A 24,409-nucleotide genomic window follows, 5' to 3' on the forward strand; every position below is an offset into this window, starting at 1 on the left:
TCCAAAATGGTAGCTGCTAGCTGTATGGCTTTTGAACACTTGACATATGACAAGCTCAAATTGAGATGCGTCAGAAGTATAAAATACACAACAGATTTCAAAGACTTAGTGCAAAAAAAAAGAACACTGTAAAATTACTCATTAATTTGTTTTTTATATTGATTGCATGTTGAAATTAGGATTGCCAGATTTTAGAAAGGATCCCCACTTAAATTTGAATTTCAGGTAAACAACAAATCAAACTTTAAGTGTAAATATAGCCCATATATCACATATACTTACACTAAAAAAGATTATTCGTTGTTCATCTGAAATTTAACTGGGTGTACTGTATTTTTATTTGTTCAATCTGGCAACTCTAGTTGAAATGATAATATTTTGAATATATGGATTATTAATGTTAATTTCACCTTTTTCTTTTTGCCTCTTTAAATGTGGTTACGAAAAGTATATAAAAGTATATGTGTGGCTGACTTTACATTTCTATTGGACAGTGATGTTCTTAGGTCATTCTTTCCACTTTTGTTTGATTATCTCCTTAGGGTATATTCCTACATGTAGAATTGCTGGGGAAGATGGCCCCTATTACTTGTGGGTATTGAATTCTAATTCTCTTTGAAGCTTAGTAGGAATTTAAGTGGCAGTAGAAATGAAAAAGGATTCACTTTCATAGCTTCTGCCATTAGTTTCCCGATCCATGGAAGTGAGTGGGGTTTTAATGTTCACTTTCCCCTACATGGGCAAGAAACACAACCACCATTGCTCAGACCGCAAACTGTACCTGCAAACATAGCGCCTTGCAACAACCTCGCCGGGCCCCACGGCTGCTCTGAACTTGAAGAGGAAATGGTGGCTTTGCCTCACTGCCTGCTCCCCTCCCGGCTAAGGAATTGCTTTGGGGGAGGGATTAGGGTTTACAGAACATGGGCTTTGAAGAAACAAACTTGCCACGACCCATTGTAATCTCAGAATTAATGGAGGGGTCCAAAGGAACTTCTCTGGGGGAAAGCACTTCAGGATTACTGATGTGTCCTGTCCTTTGTGCCTCAGACCCTCAGTTTACTCCTGAGAGGCTTATAGGCATTAAAAAAAAAAAAAAAAAAAAAAAAAAATCAACCCTCTGCCCTTTTCCTCCAAAGGGCTTGAAACAGGAAGCAGGCTTCTGGGGGGAGTAGCCCTTATCTAAGATTTTTGTGGAGGATTGGTGTATAAGCACGGGTCTATACACAAGGTCACGTGGCTAATATCAAATCTGGGGGTCGGGGAGAGACTGAAGCCCTTCGGCTGGTTAGACAGTGAAGAGAGAACATTCGAGATTTAACAATACTAAACCAAACAATACTTTGGGGGTACCAGTCTTTTTTTTTTTAAACACCTTATAATGAAACAGATACACCTTGCTTACCGTACAGTTCTCCCGCTAAAAGTGTACAACTCACTTTTTAGTATAATTGGGATATTCAGAGAGTTGGACAGCTATCTCCACAGTCTAATTTTAGAACATTTTCATGCCCTCTGAAAGAAAGTCCATCAGCAACCAGTCCCCAACCCCTAAATCTTCCCCTCCCGCAGCCCCTGACAACCACTAATCTGCTTTCTGTCTCTATGCATTTGCCCGTTCTGGACATGTAAATGGAATTATCCAATACTTGACCTTTTGTGACTAGCTTTTTCACTTAGTATAATATTTTTAAGCTTCACCCACATAGTGGCGTCTGTCAGTATTTCATTCCTTTTTATGGCTGAATAATATTCCATTGTGTTTGTAGACCATACTTCGTTCATCCCTTGTCCAGTTGCTGGACCTTTGGGCTGTCCCTATCTTTTCGCTGTTGTGAATAATGATGCCCTAAACATTCGTGCACAAGTTTTTGTGTGGATACATGTTTTCATATCTCTTGGGTAGATGCCTAGGAGTGAAGTTGACTGGTCACATGGTAACTCTGTGTTTAACTTTTTGAAGAATGGCTAGACTGTTTTCCAGAGTGGCTACACCCTTTTACACTCCCACTGGCAATGTATGAGAGTTTCAATTTAACCCACATCTTCACCAACACTTATGATCCGTCTTTTATATTTTTAAAAATTTTTTTTAATGTTTATTTTTGAGAGAGAGAGAGACAGACTGCGAGCGGGGGGAGGGGCAGAGAGAGAGAGAGACACACAGAATCAAGCAGGCTCCAGGCTCCGAGCTGTCTCCACAGAGCCCGACACAGAACTCAAACCCACGAACCTCGAGATCATGACCTGAGCGGAAGTTGGATGCTCAACAGACTGAGCCACCCAGGCGCCCTTATCCGTCTTTTTGATTAGAGCCATATTAGTACTGTCTCTTTCGTTTTCATTTAGCTTATGGTTTCTACAACTCATCTGAGGTTTATTGTGTGAGTTTGCAAGGGCTGCAGAAACTGTGTGCGTGGCTTAGAGGACAGACGTTCATTTTCTCACAGTTCTGGAGGCCAGAAGTCAGTTGGTAGGACGCATTTCTTCTGGGGACTCTCTCCTGGGCTTGTCGATAGCTGTTGTCTCTCTGTGTTATCACGTGGTCTGCCCTCTGTGTGTGCCTGTGTCCTAATCTCTTCTTATAAGGACGTCAGTCTTGCTGAAATGGGACCCACCCGAATGACCCCATTTTAACTTAGTTACTTCCTGAAAGACTTTATCTCCAGGTAGTCACATTCTGAGGCACTGGGGTTAGGGCTTCAACATAAGAATTTGGGGGGCCGGGGGGACACAATTCAACCTGTAGCATTTATCATACATTATTTCAGAGCCACAAAAAAAGATGTAAGTAATATAATAATGAACTCCATGGCCCCCACTCAGCTCTAGAAATAAATTATTGCCAGTACAGCCCCAACCCCCTGTAGTTTCCTACACAATGTATGGACCAATCTTTAGAGGTCTTTTTTACATCTTGTTTAATCCTTACAACGAGGCTGGGAAGTGTGGATAGCGTTATCTCTGTGCGTGTAGTTGAAACCGGGGTCTCAGAGAGGGATGCCGGTATGCCTTGGGCCACACAGCTTGTGAATGGAGAGGCGTTAGTGCCCAGATCTGAGGAACTCATGCAGTGTGGTGGAGAAGCGGGGGTGGGGATGCCCGCTGCCCTGTGTATGCATTTCCTGGCTGGTGGGGTTAAAAAGTTCACAGGAAAAGGAGAAGTAACTGAACGACTGACTGCCTGGGCCGCCCGGGGTCTGTCTGTTCCCAGGTTTGCAGTCCGCTTGCTCCCAATTTGATGCAGGTTGGGTTGAAAGATCAAGGGTGTTCGTTGAGGCTGTCAGGATGCGAGGTAGGGAGCGGTATTGGGTCTGGGTCAGGTTACTTAACAAGTAATTAATGCTAAATGATGATTAGCAAGAAATGCTTTGATCTCCCACCTTGTCTCCTGGAGAACAAAGTCCTTTTCTGGAACTGATTAGGTGCTGTGAGGTCATTTCTGATGTCGTGTCTTTCAAATCAAAGATGCTACTGAATCACCATCCGTCACCATTCCCCCGATTGGCTGTTCCCACCAGTGGTGATGGATTTGTTTTGATCCGTCTACACTCTGGCTGCTCTCTTTTATGACCAGGTGGCAGGATTTTGGGGGCCTGTCTGTGACCTTGGAACCGAGCCAGGAGAACTGAGCTTCTTTGAGGCTTGACCTCTGACCTCAGTCTTATTAGCAAGTTGACCTTCGGCTCACCAGCCAGACACTTCTACCCAGCTAGCTTGCCGGTGCTTTCACACGGAGGGAAACTGAGGAAGGAGGGAAGACTGAGCCACAGCTGTCCGCGTCTTAACCCATCAACTTGAGTGGCCAAACTGGGCTGCCACGTGAATTTCAATTATTGACAGTTTTTCTGGAGTTAGGAGCAGACAGGCTGGAGTGTGTATGCACAAGTACCCTGACAGGGGACGTGGGACAGCCCTTTTCAGTTATTGGATTGGCTTCCTTATGGGGAGGTTACAGGGCCACGCAGGAACCACGGCAGGAAGTGACACACACACACACCTGATGTCTGTGTTACTCTTGGTTCCCCTTTGTTTCTCTTCCCCTTCCTCTGCAGTTGGTCATTTAGATCTGGGAGGCTTGATAAGTGTGGGGTCCCTCTGGTGTGACACATAGCCCTTACCTGAAAGAAAGGCACATAATTCAATAAAAAGAGGCCCCGTGTACTTCCTGTTCTTTTTCTGCCCTGCTGTCGATTCCTGTCACCCCCGGAGTAATTAAATTGATGACGAGGAGAAGGAGGTTGACGATAATGCCTGCCTTTTATTGTTGCCTACTCAGGGCCAGGTAGTTTCCCAGAAAGGCATTGCGGTCTAATGAGAGCCAGTCTTCAGGCTGCTGGCATCAGCTTTACCTGGGGAACTTGTAAAAAAAAAAAAAAAAAAAAAAAAAATACAGCTTCCTGGGCCTGGTCTGGGACATTGAGATTTAGTAGGTTTGCGGTGGGGCCTGAGAGGTCTACACTTTCTTGACACTTTGCAGGCAATTCTCATGCGTGACTAGGGTGGGCTCTGGGGTCAGATGCATCTGGGAATTGAACCCAGGCTTTGCCACCAACTGTGTGGTTGTAGGCAAGACTGAGCCTCAGTTTACTCATCTGTAAAAAGGGCTAATAGTGCCTTTCCTGTAGAGTTGCTGTGAGATGCCGTCTGTAAAATACCTCGACAGTAGGCTATCAGTCAGTGATAGTTAATGTGATTTTTTGCAATTATGGCTTATAAGTAATTGACAACCCTGAATTTGCCTTCCAGAAGGCTGGTGATGGTCTCTATGGAAATAGCAGATATGGAAGGAATGGCATGGAGCAGGGGAAGGGGGTGAAGAGTTTAGAGACATTTCCCATCCTTCAGTTACTATTGGCTGGTGCAAACACTTAATCTCAAGCAAAGACCCTAGTGACTTCATTCTCCCCTAAGTAGTCATGGCTTTTCTGAAATGGCCGGCATACCCTTACGGGGGAGCTTGTTTAAAAAAGTGGTTCTCCTCCTTTATCCCTTCCTCACTCCCCCGAAAGGAGAAGTCCCGGGTGCTGTGGGTGACTGTTGCCTTAGACAGTGCCCCTGAGGGTTTGAGGCTGTTGAGGCCACAGGCTTTGCTTCTGGGTCAGGGTAGGAGGCAAGGGTGCCCAGTCTTTTCAGCTTCCTGAGAGCAGACTCCAAGAGCCGGTGGGTGTAATGCTCACGGGCAGGGAGGAAGCTGGCAGTGAGCGAGCCCTGGCACCAGGAGAGCAGAGAAAGGCAAGAGAAACCAGTGGATGGTGGGTAGGCTGCAGCGAGGGGAAGCAAATGGAAAACAATCTGGGGCCCCTCGTCTGGAATCCCCAGGGTTTTCCTCAGTGACAGCTGAGTCATCTGTGAAGTCCAGCAGGTTCCCAGGAGTGCAGCAGAAACCTGTGATGAAAGAGTACCCGCAAAAATAGCCTGCTTATTCTGGAGAGTGTTGCATACAACATCAACAAGTAGAAAAATCCAGTTGGAAGAAAATCATCGGTGGTGAACGGAGAAGCTGGGGCTCAGGTCTCTGGACCAGTTTTTGTGAGCTCCGATTCCAAATCGGTTTGTGGCTGAACTCACATGGTTTTGCGAGCCGGATGACAGGGATTTCATCAGAACCCTCCCTTTTTGGTGGAGTGAACCGAAGCCGGAGGGTAGAAGCTTCTAGAGCACACCACATGAGACCTAGGCAGGACAGAACTGTGGCTTTGCCTGCTGGCTTTTTGTAGGTAAGCGTCCTGTCTTCTCCCTGTGTCTTCACATTGTCCCCCCTCTGTACGTGTCTGTGTCCAAATTTCCTCCTTCTATAAGGACACCAGTCATACTGAATTAGGGCCCTAATAGCTTGATTTTAACTAAATCACCTCTGTAAAGACTCGATGTCATATTCTGACACATTAGGGTGGGTAAGACTTCACTATATGAATTTTGGGGCAGGTAAGATTCAGCCTATAGGGGCACCTGGGTGGCTCAGTCGGTTAAGCACCAGACTTTGGCTCAGGTCATGATCTCACAGTTCGTGGGTTCAAGCCCCAGGTCAGGCTTTGTGCTGACAACTCAGAGCCTGGAGCCTGCTTCAGTTTCTGTGTCTCCCTCTCTTTCTCTGCCCCTCCCCTGCTCACACGCTGTCTCTCTCTCTCAACAATAAATAAACATTTAAAAAAAAAAAAAAAAAGATTCAGCCTATAAACTTGTCAAGCCTTCCATCTTTAAATCATCTCCCAAATCCTTGACCCGGTCCCAAGTGCCCAAGTCTTCACTTGTGTTTCTGCCATGGAATCTCATGATTTTCTCTCATCTCCTCAACATTGCAGGGGAACTGAATTACTCCATATTTTCCATTTAGTTGCCTTGGTCTTTGCTCACACTATTCCCCTTCTGGAAATGCCCTTCTTATTTCCCCATGTACAAAATTTCCACCTCTAAGCCCAGCCAAACTTCTTCACCAGGAAGCTTCCTGGGCTGGATGTTTTCTATTTGTACCTTCAGAGCCCCTCTCCAGCCTTCTCCCACCTGCTCCAAAAGTGGGCTCCATCAAAGGGCTTTCTTGCCTTCTCTGGCTTCTGGTTGGGCTCAGCCAATGGGAAGTACCAGCATGAGATGGAAATGTGGGAGGAGAAAGAGGCTGGGGTATTTATTCCCCCAGCTTCCTCCCCATGGGATCATTGAAGGTTGGCTGTTTCCTTCTTTTGAAGGCCACGATTCCTGTTTTGTGGCCTGCTCCAACTTTTTTCTCTGCATTTCCAGTCCAGTAACTGTTCGCTCTCATAGCCCATCAGCCAAAGGGAGGAAATGTCTCATGGCCGTTGCTAGGCTTGAGGTGCAACACTGTGCCTTGTAGATTTCCCTAACCCCACTTACCCTCTGCAAACCGAGTCTCTGTTAAACTCTCCCACATGACCTGGTATGAGGGTGCCAGGGTACCATCCATTTCCTGCCAAGATCCTGACGGCTGTACTTCCCCAGTCTCTCTTTCCACTGGACGTCTATATTCTACTCTGCATTTTATGGCCTTCACCAGCTTCCTGAGACTGGAGCTCATCTTATTAATTTTTTCCTTCTCCATTTTTATCCTGTCATGCACGATTTCTCCCAGATAGCAAGGACCCAGGAAATGTCTGTTGAGTGAATGAACTCGATCACAGGTTTTCGCAGCATATCTAAAAGATGAAATCGGACTCTATCCGTTTCAGGCTCTTAGCTGTCTTTCTTCTACCTATGTCTCTTTGGTGAGAATGTGGATCTCTCCTTACTGCAACTTTTATGTCCCAGCCCCAGCCAACTGTGAAAGAATGCTAAATGGAATGTTCATTGCTCATGGGTACTTTTGGACCCTTTTTTTGTCCCTCAGATTTTTTTTTTTTTTTTAATTTTTTTTTCAACGTTTTTTTATTTATTTTTGGGACAGAGAGAGACAGAGCATGAACGGGGGAGGGGCAGAGAGAGAAGGAGACACAGAATCGGAAAGAGGCTCCAGGCTCCGAGCTGTCAGCCCAGAGCCTGACGCGGGGCTCGAACTCACAGACCGCGAGATCGTGACCTGGCTGAAGTCGGACGCTTAACCGACTGCGCCACCCAGGCGCCCCTGTCCCTCAGATTTAAACTGATTCTTTATCCCACTGGACTTAGAAATCACCTGGAATTTCTCAGCCATCGTCTGTGTCATTTTAGAACTGCTTTATTGAACTTTAAGTCAGCGTTCAGCTAAAATAACCTGTAATTAAAGTCTGCAGCCGAGGATTTCTTTCTTAGTCTGATAACCTGCTCAGCTGTCTGTGTTAATAACGCCAAAGACAAATTCTTGGAAAGCAAATGAAATATTGCGGGCTCCTGCCTTTGGTGGGGTAATTAGAAAGCCAGGCAGGCACTGTAAGTGATTGCCTGCCATTATCCTTGTTTTATTTCTGGAACAATGGCCTATCCTTCAGACTTTTCTTTTTTCTTTTTTTTTTAATTAAAAACATTTTTTTTTTTAACATTTATTTGTTCTTGAGAGACAGAGAGACAGTGCGAGCAGGGGAGGGGCAGAAAGAGAGGGAGACACAGAACCCGAAGCAGGCTCCAGGCTCCAAGCTGTCAGCACAAGCCCGACACGGGGCTCGAACTCACAAACCATGAGATCATGACCTGAGCCAAAGTCAGCCATCCAATCGACTGAGCCATCCAGGTGCCCCTCCTCGGACTTTTCTTATTGTCAAATGTCATCATATATTTCCCATGTTAAAGGAGGACACTTGATCATTGACATGGGGAATAAGTTATGTTCTTCTGCGCCCCCCCCCCCCATAATTTGGCTTTTTAATATTTATTTATTGATTGATTGATTGATTGAGGAGGGGGGCAGAGAGAGAGGGAAACACAGAATCTGAAGCAGGCTCCAGGCTCTGAGCTGTCGGCACAGAGCCTGACATGGGGCTTGATCTCATGGACTGTGAGATCATGACCTGAGCTGAAGTCAGATGCTTAACCAACGGAGCCACCCAGGCGCCGTTCATTTGGCTTTTTTAGAAGGATGGATGTGTGTGTGATCGCATGATGCTGCCAGGTAATGTGTTCTCCAAATTTAGGTGATCTAGAGAAAAAAAAGGCACGAGTAGGTGAACACAGGTGAGGTATTTACATCGTTTAACTTTGCTTTTTTGTTATAAAGGTGACAAGGGCAAGCGTATTTGTTGATGAGGGGAACTTTAATCACACATGAAGAAAGCAGGTGAGAAGGGACAGCTGGAGTAACACCCACTCTGACCCACTGGAGTTCTCCGCCAGTGTGTGTAAAGAACTAAGCAGCAAAACACTCTGAAGGAGTTGAGACATTTAGATGCATGTCTCCCTTGGTTAATGTTTATGGGACAGGATGGTTCCGTGGAGCAAGGCTTATTGGTTTGAGCATTCCCTATTGATATATCCATTCTCCTGAGGGAGGGTGTTTCTTTTATTTCCTTTTCTTTGATTCTTATCATATTTTTTTTAATTGTGGGAAAATAGATATAACATAAAATCGATTGTTTTAATAACCATTTTATTTATTTGTTTGTTTACTTAAAATATTATCCTCTGGTCCTGTCTGTGAATGGGGGACCTGCCTTCTTCTTTTTTTTCTTTTTAATTTTTTTTTTTTTTTTCTGAGAGAGAGAAAACACCAGTGGGGGAGGCACAGAGAGAGAGAGGGAGAGAGAGAGTCCCAAGCAGGCTACACACTGTCATCACAGAGCCTGACCCAGGACTCTATCTTACAAACTGTGAGATCATGACCCGAGCTGAAATTAAGAATCAGATGCTTAATGAACTGAGCCACCCAAGCACCCCTTCAACTTGCCTTATTTTTTATGCTGAAGTATTCTTTAGAAAGTTACAGACATCATGTCATTCTACTCCTAAATACTTAGGGCTTAGTTTACATCTCTGAAAAAGAAAAATATTTTTCTACACAGCTAAAATCATGTGGGTTCTACCTACCAGAATTTATAATTCCTTAATACCACTTAGTGCCTGGTTATAGTGAGATTTCCCAAATTATCCTTTGCAGATGCTTTATCTAAACCAGGCTCCAATCCAGGACGGTACATTGAATCTATTTTCATTCTATTTCAATCTAGACCTTTCTCAGGACATTGATCTGTAAAGAAGATGGAACCATGTGTCCTCCAGAGGATCCCACTATGTGAATTTTTCTGATTGCTTCCCTGTGGTGTCACGGAACTTTCCCCCTAGCTCTTGTAATTTCTGTAAACTGGAAATGAGATCTAAAGGCTTGGTTAAAGTTAAATATCATAAATGGTGGATTAAGGTGATGGTGGTCTGTTACCCCATTATTCAGTTATGGTTGTCCCTCTTTCTTCCAGAGAACAATCTGGAAGGGGATCCATTGGCCCCCTGGTTCCCTGCTTCCCTCCATCATTCACTCATGGTTTCAGTACCAGTTGTTCATTCTTTCCTGTGTCAATAATTGTATCAAAAGATGAAAATGGAACTTTAGTTTATCATGCTCTCCCTTGTGAATTAGCTGGCACACCCTCCCCCAAATTTTATTGAGAAATAAATCACTGATATAAATTGTTGAGAATTACATCACTGACTTGGCTTTTTTCCCTCCAGTTTTCCCTCATCAATTAGGGCCACCCTTAAATACAGTTCCTCCTGAAAAGACCATATACATGCTCAATTTTCCCCTTTTAAATACCAATTTTCAAAATAAGGAGTTGGTTTAATGGCCATTTCAAATGGTGACAGATGAGTTTGTCAGGCTTTTTCTATGTTGAGTGTCGTGATAAACTCATGGAATTTCATAGATCCAGGGGGCTTTTCAAGGCAAATTGGCCTGCTGGAGATGAGCCATTTTTAAAGAAAAGCAAGAATGGTAAATGAAGAGAGGGCTATGGCTGCAGCCAGAGTGTGTGTGTGTGTGTGTGTGTGTGTGTGTGTGTGTGTGTGAGAGAGAGAGAGAGAGAGAGAGAGAGAGAGAGAGAAAGAGAGAGAGAGAGAGAGTGTTTCCCCATCCCTATTCCCAGCCACACCAACCACTGTACATTTGCATTTGTCAGGCTTCCCTAAAGTCTTTAAAGCACCATCAGAGCCCAACAGGTCACCACAGTGCCTGTTAGCAGCTCATTTAAGAGGTGATTCAACTGTCTCTTTGGTTTGGTTAGTTTCAACATGCCCCAGGGTTTAGGGCCTACATTTCCTAACCAGGTTACCTTTCAGGAATAGGAATTAAGATCACTCTCAATGATGATGGATAAAAAAAAATATGTATTACATTGTATGGATATGCCACATTTTGGCTATTGTAAACAGCTGCTAATCAGTGATGAACTTAATTTTACTCCTGTTTTGCCTCTTGTCTATGTTATCATCCCATCTTAAGTAATCTTGGGATTTAGTCTTTTTCCTTTGAAAACTTTGAAAATGCAGAACTTTTTATTCTGATTCTGTAAGGTGTTTCTCTGGAGGATGGGGAGATACATAATGGGATGGGTGTCCATTAGGAAAGCAACGAAGGGGGGAGATGTGGTCTTGTTAAGAAGAAATATTTTTAAAGTACAGAAGTCTTGGTTGTAGGCCAGAATTATGCTGGCATTTTAGTATTTTTAGCCCCTCCTATTTTCCGGAGCCCCAGGGGAGAGGGGTTTGTAAAGTGAACTCATTTATTTCGTCCAAATTGAGTGTTCAGCCTTAGCCTGGATTTTTGTAGGGCAATGAGTAGAGAAGGGAAGTAACTTCCTAAGGTCAGCGAATGAACTGGAAATGGGGTGGATGGCGGGAAAACATTTCTCAGATCAATGCCGGTCACCTGTTAAATTAGTTAATCTTTAAAAAATCCTGTGCCCGGTCACAAATCTTCCAGTGAATGTAAATATTTGTTGGTTGATTTTGGTAACGTACGGAGACATTATTAGGAGAGGAACCCCATTTAAAAGAAAGCTCAGTCTGTTTAAAGGACCCATATGACAAATATACATGGTTTTTAAATGCTTGTGGAATGAATGACTCTCCAGGGGGAAAATAGAAAGCAATTAAATAACATTATTATTTCCTCGGCAGAAATCACTGCAGCCCTTGGCTGGTCATACAGACACTCTTTGAACTGTAGTTTCATCCAGGCAACCCTGGAATCAGTCCTAAGTTGCTATGTGACACAATGTAAAAAATCCTCTTATTTACATTTTATTAGAAAAATAACTCTCCAAGAGACCGCCTTTTGCTGTTAAGGGGGAAAAAAACCTATTGAAAAACAGAGACAAAGGGTAAAATATAGTAAAATAACTGAAGCATGCATTCCCTAGTGCTTGTTAAGTATAAATTATTACTTGTGCTGGGAAGCTACCCCTTCGTGTGCCTGTTCTGTCATTTCTGTTCCCTCCTTAGGGGCATGTTTACAAATGGGGTCCATTGGTTTAGGACTGTGCCAGCCAGTTACTGGTCTGGACAGAGAATCCATTCTCTTTCCCTGCCTTGATCCTCTGGAAAATAATGTTCCCAAGCTTTAGCCATGCCCTTTGTGACATGGGCACAAGGAAAGGGGCCACACATAGGAGAAACCCTTGTCCTAGGGAAGTCCAGAGTCCAGTGGGCAACTTGTCCCTGTTCCTGGAAATGGGGATAGAGAAGATGGCTCCCCTCCTTTAACCTAATAAGCTCAGGGCTTGTGCCTGCACTGGGGACAGCCTGCAGTGTCCTTAGGTGGCTAATTCTGGGCACAATCTCTCAGCATATAGGGGTCATTCCTGGTATGTCATGATCTGATAGGCAGACCAGAAAATTAAATGACAGAGAGAAAACAGGGAAGTGGGTGCCGACTGTGACCAAGGCTGATTCGCCTCCCATCTGTTTTTTGTTTATTTCTTCACTGCTTGGTGGAAGTTCTGGATCCTCCTGGCTCAGGGCAAGCACCAACTGCTCGGGTGGCATCAGCTTTGGGAAGCTCTTTCTAAGAATATAAGCCTTGGCTAAGTGGAGCTGGGAGAGCATTCAGCTCTGAGGGTCAAAGATGAGGGAGGAAGGATAAGCCTAGAAGCACAATGTAAACACTAAATTTTTAGGTGGCAATTGTGCTGGTCCCGGGCTAGCATAATGTATTTCTGAATACATTTTTTCTTAAAATTTTTAATGTTTATTTATTTTTAAGAGCAAGAGACAGAGTGAGACCAGGGGAGGGGCAGAGAGAGGGAGATACAGATTCTGAAGCAGACTGTAGATTCCAAGCTGTCAGCACAGAGCCCGATGCGGGGCTCGAACTCATAAACTGCGAGATCATGACCTGAGCCGAAGTTGGATGCTTAACCGACTGAGCTACCCAAGCACCCCTTAATCGTTTTTAAAGTTTATTTTTGGGGCGCCTGGGTGGCTCAGTCGGTTAAGCATCTGACTTCAACTCAGGTCACGATCTCGCGGTCCGTGAGTTCGAGCCCCACGTCGGGCTCTGGGCTGACAGCTCAGAGCCTGGAGCCTGATTCCCATTCTGTGTCTCCATCTCTCTCTGCCCCTGCCCCGTTCATGCTCTGTCTCTCTCTGTCTCAAAAATAAATAAATGTTAAAAAAAAAATTAAAAAAAAATAATAAAGTTTATTTTTATTTATTTTGAGAGAGAGATAGCAAGGGGGTAGGGGCAGAGAGAGAGGGAGACAGAATCCCAAGCAGGCTCTGCACTGTCAATGCAGAGCCCGATGCAGGGCTCAAACTCATGAACCATGAGATCATAACTTGAGCCGAAGTCAAGAATCGGATGCTTAACCGACTGATCCACCAAGGTGCCCCTAGCATAATGTATTTTATATACAGCCCAGCACGCTTTTAATACAAAACAAATGTTGGATAATTGTGTGTGCCAATTAGCTAAAGGAAACTTGACCGAGGGGAGGAGTAAGAAGTTCTTTGCAAGTGTCAAATGAGGAATTAGAAAAAAAAATTTTTTAATATTTTATTTATTTATGAGAGAGAGAGACAGAGTGTGAGCGGGGGAAGGGCAGAGAGAGAGGGACACACAGAATCGGAAGTAAGCTCCAGGCTCCGAGCTGACAGCACAGAGCCTGACGTGCGGCTTGGGCTCACAAACTGTGAGATCGTGACCTGAACCAAAGTTGACGCTTAACCAACTGAGCCACCCAGGCACCCCTCAAAAGAGGAATTTTGAAGAGGTGTTAGGATAGTGGCTGGCAGGAGCCTTCTTACTGTTTGGAGAGGATCCACTGCATTATCATGTCTCACTCCTGATTTCCTACTTCCAGACCTGGCCCCTGACAGATGATTGATCAGACACCAGTTTGGTTACCAAAACCATACCTATCTGCCTTGAAATTGAATTTGAACCGAGAATACAGAATTTGCAAAATTTAATAAGGGATAGTGGATTTAATTCTACAGAAGTCTGAGTTTTTCACTTGGATGCTTGTATCGATCTCATTTGGCATCCTCTCTTGGCTCTGGCGTGAGGGATCAGAGCGGTGTGATTAACAGCCCAAGCCCCAGGCTCTCGGCTCTAGGCTCCAGCTGCCTGCGGAGTCAGATCCAGGTGCTTTCATTTCCTAGTAGCAATATGCCTCAGTTTCCTCATCTATAAAATGGGTGAACAATGGTACATACCTGATAGGGCTGTTTAATGGGATAAATAAGGGCCTCAGTCAGTTAAGTGTCCAGACTCTTAATTTCGGTTCAGTTCATGATCTCACGGTCTGCACTGACAGCGAGGAGCCTGCGTGGGATTCTTTCTCTCCTTCTCTCTCTGCCTTTCCCCCAGTTATGCATTCTGTCTCTCTGAAAGAAAATGAACAAACAAACAAACAAAAAGGCATAGGACATCTGGGTGGCTCTATCTAAGCGTCCAATTCTTTTTTTTTTTTTCAACTTTTTTTTTTTTTTTTTTTTTTTTTATTTATTTTTGGGACAGAGAGAGACAGAGCATGAACGGGGGAGGGGCAGAGAGAGAGGGAGACACAGAATCGGAAACAGGCTCCAGGCTCCGAGCCATCAGCCCAGAGCCTGATGCGGGGCTCGAACTCACGGACCGCGAGATCGTGACCTGGCTGAAGTCGGACGCTTAACCGACTGCGCCACCCAGGCGCCCCTAAGCGTCCAATTCTTGATTTCAGCTCAGGTCATGATCTCAAGGTCACTGAGTTTAAGCCCCACATCTGGCTCTGTACTGACAGTGCAGAGCCTGTTTGGGATTCTCTCTCTCCCTCTCTCTCTCTCTGCCCCTCCCCCACTTGTGTGCATGTGCTTTCTCGAAAAATAAATAAACTTAAAAAATAAATAAAGGTAGGGGCATCTGGGTGGCTCAGTCAGTTAAGCATCTGACTTTGGCTCAGGTCATGATTTCATGGTTGGTGAGTTGGAGCCCTGCATTGGGGGAGCTCGAACCCCGCTTCGGGTGAGCCCCGCTTCTCTCTCCCTCCCTCTCTCTCTCTGCCCCTTGTGGGATTCTCTCTCTTCTCTCTTTCCCTCTCTCTCTCTGCCTCTTCTACCCTTGCCTCACTCACTTGCACCCTCTCTTTCAAAAAAAGTATACGGAATAACGAGATAATGTCTACAAGACACTTACCACTGGCTCTAGCCCTGCAATCATGCTTTAGTAAATATTAGCTGCTGTTATTGTCTGGACCCCTGAAGGATGGGGGTCTCTGGGTGGTGTTATTATATAAGGGACCCTGGGCTTGAGAGTATTTCCTAATTTTCTTTGGGTCTCCATTTCCTCATTTGTGAAGTGAGGGGGTCTGGTGAGGCCCCTTCTAGTTCAGAAATGATATGGTGGAAGGAAGTTTGTGTTAGCTACAGCTTGTTTATCAACATTTTCCCCTTCTCTTCTTTGTGCCATGATAAATGGGAACCGTGTCTTTTTACTTCCTTAAATACAGAAAAGAGCTTTTGAGAGTTCAAAAGAAATCGCCCGAAGACAAGTCTAGGTGATCTTGCATTCCTGATAAGCAATGGGAGAGACCTTCAAGAAAAAGTCCCACTTCCTTACCTTTGCAGTTCTGACCACAATGAATGACAATGAAGTAAAAGCATGATTAGCATATTATCAGCCCCTCCCCTTTATTTTAAGGGGCTTCCTAATGGGTAGAATGGCCCCTAAGAGGTCATCAGATACAGACTTAGGTCCATCACTGTAGCTTTTTCAAAGCTGAGATCTTTGGGGATGGAGTAAGGTAGAGGAGGGGGATATTCTTTTGCATTTTGTTTTTGCTAACCTTGAGTGGCTTGTGGAAACTATAAAGAAACTATAAGGAAGAAGGCAGGAAGGAAACGCAGAATAAATATGTTTCAGTAAAGAGCAAGTCTGTTGGGATTTTTCCCCCATAGTGTCAGTGGGTGTATAAATTTCCTACAGACTTCAGAATCCACTCAGTAAAACTGACATTCCTGCTTACCCACTCCTGCTGACTCCCTGCTGGAAGCTCCTGAGTTTTACTTACAAGGTCTCTGCCACATACATTCTGCCTTCCTTGAAAGCCCAGGCGGTGACCTGCCTGTGGGTCCCTTCTGTTCTCACAGTGGATTTCATGGCCAGTGGCCTGGGCATGATTAACAGTTGGACAACAGTGCAGAGTTGATTACGAGATTTCACAGCTAATAAGCTTTTTCTTGGGAAAGGCTTTGATCTCTGCAGAAGGTTGCTCATCCCTGGGTTGGGCATACCTTCCCATTTTACAGATGAAGAAACTGAGCACACACAGGTATGCATGTTTAGCGTCATATTGGACATTCCTAGTTAGACAATAAGTATGCCAGCTGCCCAGCTAAGTCATCTGCGCCTTGTCTTGAGTTTAACTGTGGTTTTGATGCTTATAACAAACAGCATTGATTACTCTAGCTAATGGTCAGAGCTCCTCTTTGGAATAAGGGCAGGGGGAGGAAAGTGTCCCATAGACATTTTTTAATTTTTTTAATGAATCTCAATCTGGATTTCCAGTAACAATTTTCTGCAGGACTGGGCTGCTTTTGGATTAAGCATCAAGAGTTACAGTTTAAATTCTTACAGTTTAAGAATTTAGAACCCATTCCTTCTGGGCCAGGCTCAGACACTGCCAATCTCATAGGAGAACTGGGTTCTGGCCTGCAAGTGCCCTGCCCCTTCTGAGATCGCTTCCAGGGCATATCACCTCCAGGGTACCACTGGAAGGAAGGTTTCTGTCCAAGACGGTGGGGCGCCCAACTCGGGGCAGAGTGCATTCAGGGCGTTCTCTCTGGGAGCGTCCAACTCCGGCACCTCTGTGGGAACTCCCGCCTGCACCACAGTACGTTTTCACGTGGACTCCTTCTTGATCTGGAAAGGCAAACCTGAGAGCAGAGAGGGCAGCGTCAGGGTACCTACCCAACCCAACTGCCCGCTTCCGGGGGAACTGAGCCCCCACACCGTATGCAAGCCAGTGGGCCTAAAAGCTCCGGGTACGGGACTCCCGTATTCGCGGGCATCAGGTCCTGGTCCCAAAGCATGTGCAAACCTGGGCGCCTGTGTGCCCGCTGCCGGGGGCACAGGGAGTCTTGCTTGGCGTCGCGTGCAGGGCCGCCCCCCGTGGCCGGTGCGCCCCGGGGCTCCTGCCAGACGCCCCGCAGGACCACACAAAAGACCCCACCCCAGGTCGGGCGTGCATTTCCTGTTAGAGCGGCGGCGGCGTGCAGCCACCCATGTGCATCCCGCGGCGCGCGGGCCGGGCGGGCCGTGGGGCACGCCCCCACGCAGTCCCAGTCCCCGCGCGCCGGCCGCGAGGGGCCGCCCTCGGCGGGCCCGCCCCCATGTCACCGCAGGCCGGGCTCCCTTTGTGTGCGGCCCGAGCGCCGCGGCCGCGCCATTGGCCCGCCGGCCCGGGGGGCCAGCCCCTTCCTGGCTCGCTTCATGCATATGCATGAGCGCCCCGGCCCTCCCCGCGCCGGCCCCTCCCCGCCCCCTCCCGCGCGGGCGTGCGAGGCGCGCGGCGCGGCTCCCTCCTCGCGGCAGCAGGCGCCCGAGCCCGAGCCCGAGCCCGAGCCCGAGCCAGGGCGAGCCGAGCCTGCTCCCGGCGGGCGGCGGCGGCGGCGGCGCCGCTCCAGCCATGTCAGCGCGCGCGAGCCTGGGCCCACCATGAGCCATGGCCATGTCCGTGAGCGCCGAGGACGACGACTATGAATCGGAGCCGGACCAGGTCGGCGGCCCGGGGTGGGGCTGAGGGAGGGACCCGCCGCCCGCCCGCCCGCCGATCTCCCGACCGACCGACTGACGCGCCCCGGGCGGCAGCGACGCCGCGGCCGCCGCGATGAGGAGAAAGTTTTGCAGCCGCCGCCGGCGGGGCCGCCAGGGCCGGGCCCGAGCGGGGCGTGGAGGAGCTCGGCAGGCCGGCGGCCGCCGGGGCGCCGCGGGCCCCGCAGCCGGCCCGGGCAGGGGGCGTGTGCGAGCGGCTGTGCGCGAGGGTGGCCGGCAGTGCCGCGGGGACAATGTGGGCCTCGCCGTCGGGCGGGCCCTGCCGGGCGCGGGCCACGGCCCGCGGGCAAGTTGCCGGCGCTGGCGGCCAGGGCGCGCCTCGCCCTCCCCTCGAGCCCTCGCCCGCGGCCCACGCGCGTGCCGGCCGCCCTGGGCGCACCCGGACCTGCGGCCGCCTGCGCCTCCCTCGTTTCTGTTTGCAAAGTTGCACCGGGACCCTCGGCCTCTAGGCTGGAGGACGCCGGGGCCCGTGGGCCCGACGGCCGGAGCTTTTGTCTGGGCGCCGCGCGCCCGCCGCCCGCCGTGGGCAGACGGAGACAGGAAGGGGTGCGAGCCGCGGGCCGGCGCGGGGAATCCGGAACCCGGCGAGTGCGCTCCGCCACGGCGGGGCGGAGGAAGCCGTGACCCCAGATGGCAGTATTTGGCCTGGGTTGGATTTAGAAGGGAAAGCAACCTCTCTTGGGACGAGGGGGGAGAAATCTGTGTATAAAACAAAGCCCTGGGTGTGTTTACGGCGTGAATTTGCTCCGGGAACATTCGTGTTTAGGAAGCGGGGGAAGAAAGTTGAGGTTTTACGGAGTGCAGTCTGCACAATATTTGAAACAGGACACAGGCTAGGTGGACTTGTGCGAGGAATTAAGCATGGGGTGGGTTAAGTTATTATGTGGGCATGGGACCAGGTGAATAAGATGCTTATTTATAATCCTGGGTGCATTTCCTCAGTCGAATAAAGATGTTTTGGAATGTTCAGGCCGAGATGTAGGAACGTCTTTCTCGTCCGTTGGGGGCGATTGAGGAAGCGCTGTATATGCTGCGCTTAAATTGTATCAGACACATCATTAAGTGGTTTTATCCAACAGATGAAGTTAAATCTTATTGTTTAGTTGCATTTTACTGTTCTCTGAGTTTTGCTGGGATATTTTTCAGGCACATGCACCTTATGAGGCGTTCCTGAATCTCGCCGGTCTTAGGCATTGGGTTAACCCAGAGCCAACCCAAGTGGTTTTTGTCTTGGAACTTTTATCAAGTCAGCAGCACAGTGTGTGAATGGTTCTCAGTTCTTGCTTCTTGGTTCACACGAAATCTTGGTTTGAAAGATTTTCAGTTCAGTTTGGGTCTGCTTAATTCCTGCCAGCAGGTTACTCTTTCTGCATCTGCTTATTCACAAGAAGACACTGGTAGCCAGCCTGGACTGTGCTTTGGTGTTTCTGGATTGAGGTTCCTGTTACTTGCTTTTGTTTTGGTTTTTTAATTTGGCCACACCCTGTGGCCTATGGTAGATGCAATCTTTGTCAAGGTATGAAACAAGATTTCATGTGTCTCTGGGCTAATAACCACGGTTTTCAGGTCTGCCACTTCTGAGAGAGCCTTCCTTCAGGAGAGGACCTGTGCTCCCGGTAGCCAGACTGCTTTCCCCCTCCTGAGGATAGTCAGCCCTGTGTGGCCCTTCTGGAGCTGTCAGCAACAGAAGTTCTTGAGCTTCACTTTAAGGCGGTCTGTTTCACTCAGGTGTATTGAGCTGACCCCTAAGCCAGGTCAGTGGGCAGCAGGTTTTTCCCATATTCCCGGCAGAGAAGAAGATTGTCAGTGAAGGACCCCACGCCTGCGGAAGCTCCAGGCTGTAACTCCCTGCTGTTGGCCTCCTCTAGCCCTTCCTCACTAGGTTTTTCAGCCTTTCTCAGCCTCAGGATTTCTTGGGCCTGAGAACAGTGGCTTCCTCTACGGATCTCGAAAGCATTTGCGTCTTTCCACCGGAGAGTGAGTCTCTGGGCTCTAGACCCCACTCTTCTGTAAAGTGTCCTCCAGGGAGGAGTGGGCACGCAGGTACACTCAGAAAGAGACCGGCGGAGGCCCTGTCGGGAATTGCTCTTGCCCAGTTACCCCCAGCAGCTGCACCTGGCCCCTCTCACACCCACCCCGCATCAGAATTTTGCCTGTTCCACTTTAAAAGTCCGTGCCCATCTCTAGTGCCCACCTGAGGCTGGTGTCCGGTCCTGGGCGGCATCAGGCTTCCTTAGGTGTGTCTGCCCTGTGGCTTCCCCCAGCAGCCTGGGTTTTCCCCCCTGCTCCCAGTGTGGGGTGGGGGCGAGGTGGTGATGGTGGGCAGGAGGAGACCCCTTGCCTGCTCTTTGCCAGTGCTCACTCTTGGCTGGGCCTTCTCCCCTGGACTTGATTTGCTTCTTCAGTGCAGAATGTGTCAGAAAATTCTTTAGCTGTGTTCAGTTTGAGGAGATGCCCCCCAAAAAGGGCTGTTAATGAGAATACGTGTTCCATCTTTTTTTTTTAACCCCTGAAGTGAAAATAGCTTTGTTCCTTTTCTTAAACTAAAAGTGATTGTTGTTTTAAAAAAGTAAAAATAATAGAAAATTATGAAGAGGAAAATCTCTCAGAAGTTTGTGCAGCCATAACTACTGTATTACTCATTGTAGCTTCTCATGAAATTTTAAGACAGGGGTCCCTGAACCTTCCTGAAATAATATCAAAGGTTTGTGACTTTGTGTGCATTTTTCTGGGAAAAGGTCCTTAGCTTTCCTCAGATTCTCCAGAGGTCCTCGCATCCCCTGGGTTTCCGGTAGCTCTCGTGTTTTTATTCTCTTGCTCCTTACCCTCAGTATATAAACAAACCAAAGCCCTCCCCGGAGTCTACAGGTGTGTGTTAAGGGGCCCCACACTGCTGCTAACATCCAGCTTTTTCTGGGATGTCCATTATGCATGAAGATTTGGGAACAGACGTATGTTGAGGTGAATCTATGTTATGCAGTAAAGTACAGCATTAGCATGACAGATGTGGGGGGGGCCATCACTACCCCTCGTGGGGCCGAGTGTCAGTGTGCTGCTGTTGGGGGTAGCTTGCTGGGAAATATACAATGGTCTTCACTGTAAAACCACACAGCCACATTTCACTGTTTTTCTCACTGACTCCTCTGGACAGTCGTCCCTTCTTGAAACTCTTCCCTGGCTCAGGGATGACCCAACCGCCTGCTGCTTTGCCTGCCTTTCCGGCCGTTCCTCCGCGGGCTGGTCTTTCTCACTGGCCCTTGAATGTCCGTAGTCTTGGAGGTAGTGTCCAGGACCCTCTTCACTCCGCCCGTCCTCCCTGGGCAGCCTCGTGGACTTAACTAGTTTAACAGTATGTGATGCTGACTCCCGGCTGTGGATCCACTCTGGTCCCTCCCGCGGCCGGCCAGCTTCCTTGAATGTCCTGTGGCTCCTCAGGTTCTGTGTGTCCACGGTGGAGTCACTGATCTTTCCTTCCTCTCCTAGGCCCCTTGTTCTCCTGTTGCTCAAGCTATAAACCTCAGAGCTTTCCAGGGCTCTTCCTGCTTGTATGCCCCATGTTCAGGCAGCCTCCGGGGGCTTCTAAAACCAGGTCTGCTTCTAAAACATGTCCTGAATCATCCCCTCCCTGTCAACGCTTCTGTGGCTTCTGCTCATGCCTTCATCATCTTCAGCCTGGACTGCTGTGGTCGTACCCTTCTCAACTCCTCTCCCCGCCTGTCATCTTGCTCACTGTCCAGAAAGTCACTCCTCACACTTGTGCATGTTGCTCCTGAGCGTAAAGTCCTTTCACTGCTCTTACAGGGGACACCGTATTTCTGTGTCCTATGAGGCCCTACAAGATTGGGCTTCTGACATCTCAAGCAGTTGTGTCAGGCTATTGAACATGTCATGTCACTTCACGTCTCTATCTTATTACTCTTCTTTCTGCCTAGAATATCTGCTCCCTACCCCCACCCCTACCCTCAGCCTGAAGATGCGGCTTGTTCTCCCTTAAGACCCACCTTAGTCGCCACCTCCTCTGTCTGTGACCCTTATCCCAATATCCCTTCCCAGTGAGATGAGGCATTTCTTCTGGGTCAGCATGCCGGGGGCCATGCTTTAGAGTCACTGCTGAGGCTCCCATCTCAGCTTCTCATTCATTGGCAGTATGACATTAGGTAGGTGACTTAACTCTGCTGTGCCTCGGTTTCCTCACTTTTTTTTTTCTTTCAGTTTCCTCCTGAATGGAGATCATAATTCCTGTCTCATAGGTTACTGATGTGAATATTGAAAGGAATGATTACTTCAGACAGCGTTACTTGTAATATCGTTATCATCACCATCACATCACATTGCATTGCATTTACGTGGTGGTTTGTTTTTCTCACCCTAGACTCTAATGCCTTTGAGAGTATGGGATGTATCTTATTCATCTCTGTATTCCCAGCACCTACCATTGAATCTGGTACAGAATTCTCAGCCAGAAAACACTTGGGTAGGCAGGTGGGTGAACCTGTGACTCATTAATGAATGAGTCTCCAGTGCAGATTACATACTCTTGTTGGCTAGTAATGTTAAGCATCTTTCCATGTGCTTGTTCCCCATTTGTATGTATGTTTTTGAAAATATACCTATTTAAATCCTTTGTCCACTTTTTAATTTTAAAAATTTTTTTTTAATGTTTATCTTTGTTTTTGAGACAGAGAGAGACAGAGCATGAGTGGGGGAGAGGCAGAGAGAGAGGGAGACACAGAATCTGAAGCAGGCTCCAAGTTCTGAGCTGTCAGCACAGAGCCCGATGTGGGGCTGGAACTTGTCAACTGCAAGATTGTGACCTGAGCTGAAGTCAGACGCTCAACCGACTGAGCCACCCAGGCGCCCCTAAATCCTTTGTCCATTTTAAAATTGGGATGTTTGTCTTTTTATTGTTGAGTCATTAGAGTTCTTTATATATTTTAGATACTAGTCCCTTACCAAATGTATTATTTGCAATATGTTCTCCCACTCTCTGGGCTTTTTCACCTGATTGTGCCCCTTTTGAGCACAAAAATTTTCAGTTTTGAAGTTTAGTCCATCTCTTTTCTTTTGTTGCCTCTGCTTTTGGTGTCCTATCCAAGAAATCATTGCCTAATCCAGGGTCATGAAGGCTTACCCTTTTGTTTTCTTCTAAGAGTTTTATAGTTTTAGCTCTTACATTTAGGTAAGAGGTAATTTGAGGTAATATTTTACAAATAGTGTGAGGTAGGGGATCAACTTCATTGTTTTTGCATGTCCCTGCATCATGTGTTGAAAAGACTATTCTCTTCCCCGACTAAATCATCTTGACACACTTGCCAAAAATCACTTGGTCTCAAAATTCATTTTGTCGTAAATATTGTGAGGGTTTATTTCTGGATTCTCAATTCCGTTGATCAATATGTCTGTCCTTATGCCAGCATCACATAGTCTTGTTTACTGGAGCTTTGTAGTAAGTATTGAAGTCAAGAAGTATTTATCCTCCAACTTTGCTCTTCATTTTCAAGATTGTTTTGGCCTTTCCAGGTCCCTGGCATTTCCACATGAATTTTAAGGTCAGCTTGTCGATTTCTGCAAAAAAAAGAAAAAAAAAAACAAAAAAACAAAACAGCTGGGACTTTCACAGGGATTGCATAGAATTTATAGATCACTTTGGGGAGTATTGCCATCATGACAATATTAAGTCTCTCAATCCATGAACATGGGATGTCTTTTCATTAATTTAGGTTAATCCAAGTAATTTTAATCCCAGTATTTTAGACATGAGGGATTGAAGAGGTTCTGCCCAAGAATATTCAGGAGAAGAGGATCTGATGGATAGGATGCACTGTTAATATTTGTGGAATGAATGAACAAGTGAATGAAAGAACTACCAAAATACTATTGCTGTTAAGGAAAATGCTTAGGAGTAACTGATGGAGAAGAGGTGTCAGAATACTATGTTTTGTGTGGGGGACAGTTATGGACTCTAGATGTCCTTAACAGGTGGAGCTGGGCTGGTAAAATCAACAAGTGGCCTTGGGGTTGAAGAGGCCAGTTTGTAAGGTGAAAGTCAGCGGATACCATCACTCCATTTTGCTGAGAATAGTTCATGCTGAAATTAACAAAGATGCATTCTGGGTTACTTGAACAAATAGAGGCAAAGGTAGGATAGAGTGGAATTTAGAATTGGTTTTGAACTTTTAAGTGTTTTTAAATTCAGTTTTGAGAGAGACAGGGTGCAAGGCGGGGGAGGGGCAGAGAGTGAGGGAGACACAGAATCTGAAGCAGGTTCCAGTCTGTGAGCTGTCAGCAGAGCCAGACGTGGGGCTTGAACTCACAAACCACAAGTTCACGACCTGAGTCAAAGTCGGACACTTAACTGACTGAGCCACCCAGGCACCCTGAGTTTTGAACCTTTAGGTATCACGCAGAAGAGATTAGGACAGAAGTTTCATGCCAGAATGACAGGGCTTTGACTTGTTTACCTTCCTTAATAGAGACCCTCCACTGTCTTTTTCACCTGTTGATTTTCTGGGTGGTCTTTCTTAGGTGCCTGCATTTCAAGTGTTGCTCAGCTGACTCCTCACAAGCCAGCTGGTGTCCACTGCCCGCAGAAACTGGCCATGAGGCTGTAGGTGGCAGCAGCTTTTCTAGCTTGACTTGGCAGCTGGCTAGAGAGGGCCTGAGTCAAGGTCTTCAGAAACAGAGCCTCCTCACACCTCTTCTTCCAGGACATCGTCTCTCGTTTGCCCTGTCATTTTCCGGGAT

At 47.2% G+C, this 24,409-nt stretch overlaps 1 protein-coding gene across 14 annotated transcripts in view; it reads left to right on the plus strand.

The window, feature by feature from the left end:
• The window catches only part of KDM2B (lysine demethylase 2B), a 155,186-nt gene that overhangs the window by 107,773 nt on the left and 23,004 nt on the right, over positions 1 to 24,409 (plus strand). The window contains exon 1 of one of the 14 annotated variants that reach the window (XM_060612231.3): positions 17,387 to 17,609. The exons of the other annotated variants lie outside the window; for them this stretch is intronic. Within the exon in view, the coding sequence (XP_060468214.1) occupies positions 17,556 to 17,609 (54 nt within the window). The 5' untranslated portion in view covers positions 17,387 to 17,555. Of the gene's footprint in view, positions 1 to 17,386; positions 17,610 to 24,409 lie in introns of those variants that run through there. 14 annotated transcript variants of the gene reach the window in all.

This window comes from Panthera onca, chromosome D3, assembly GCF_046562875.1.
Source record: "Panthera onca isolate mPanOnc1 chromosome D3, mPanOnc1 haplotype 2, whole genome shotgun sequence".
In the NCBI taxonomy this organism is placed as follows: Eukaryota; Metazoa; Chordata; class Mammalia; order Carnivora; family Felidae; genus Panthera; species Panthera onca.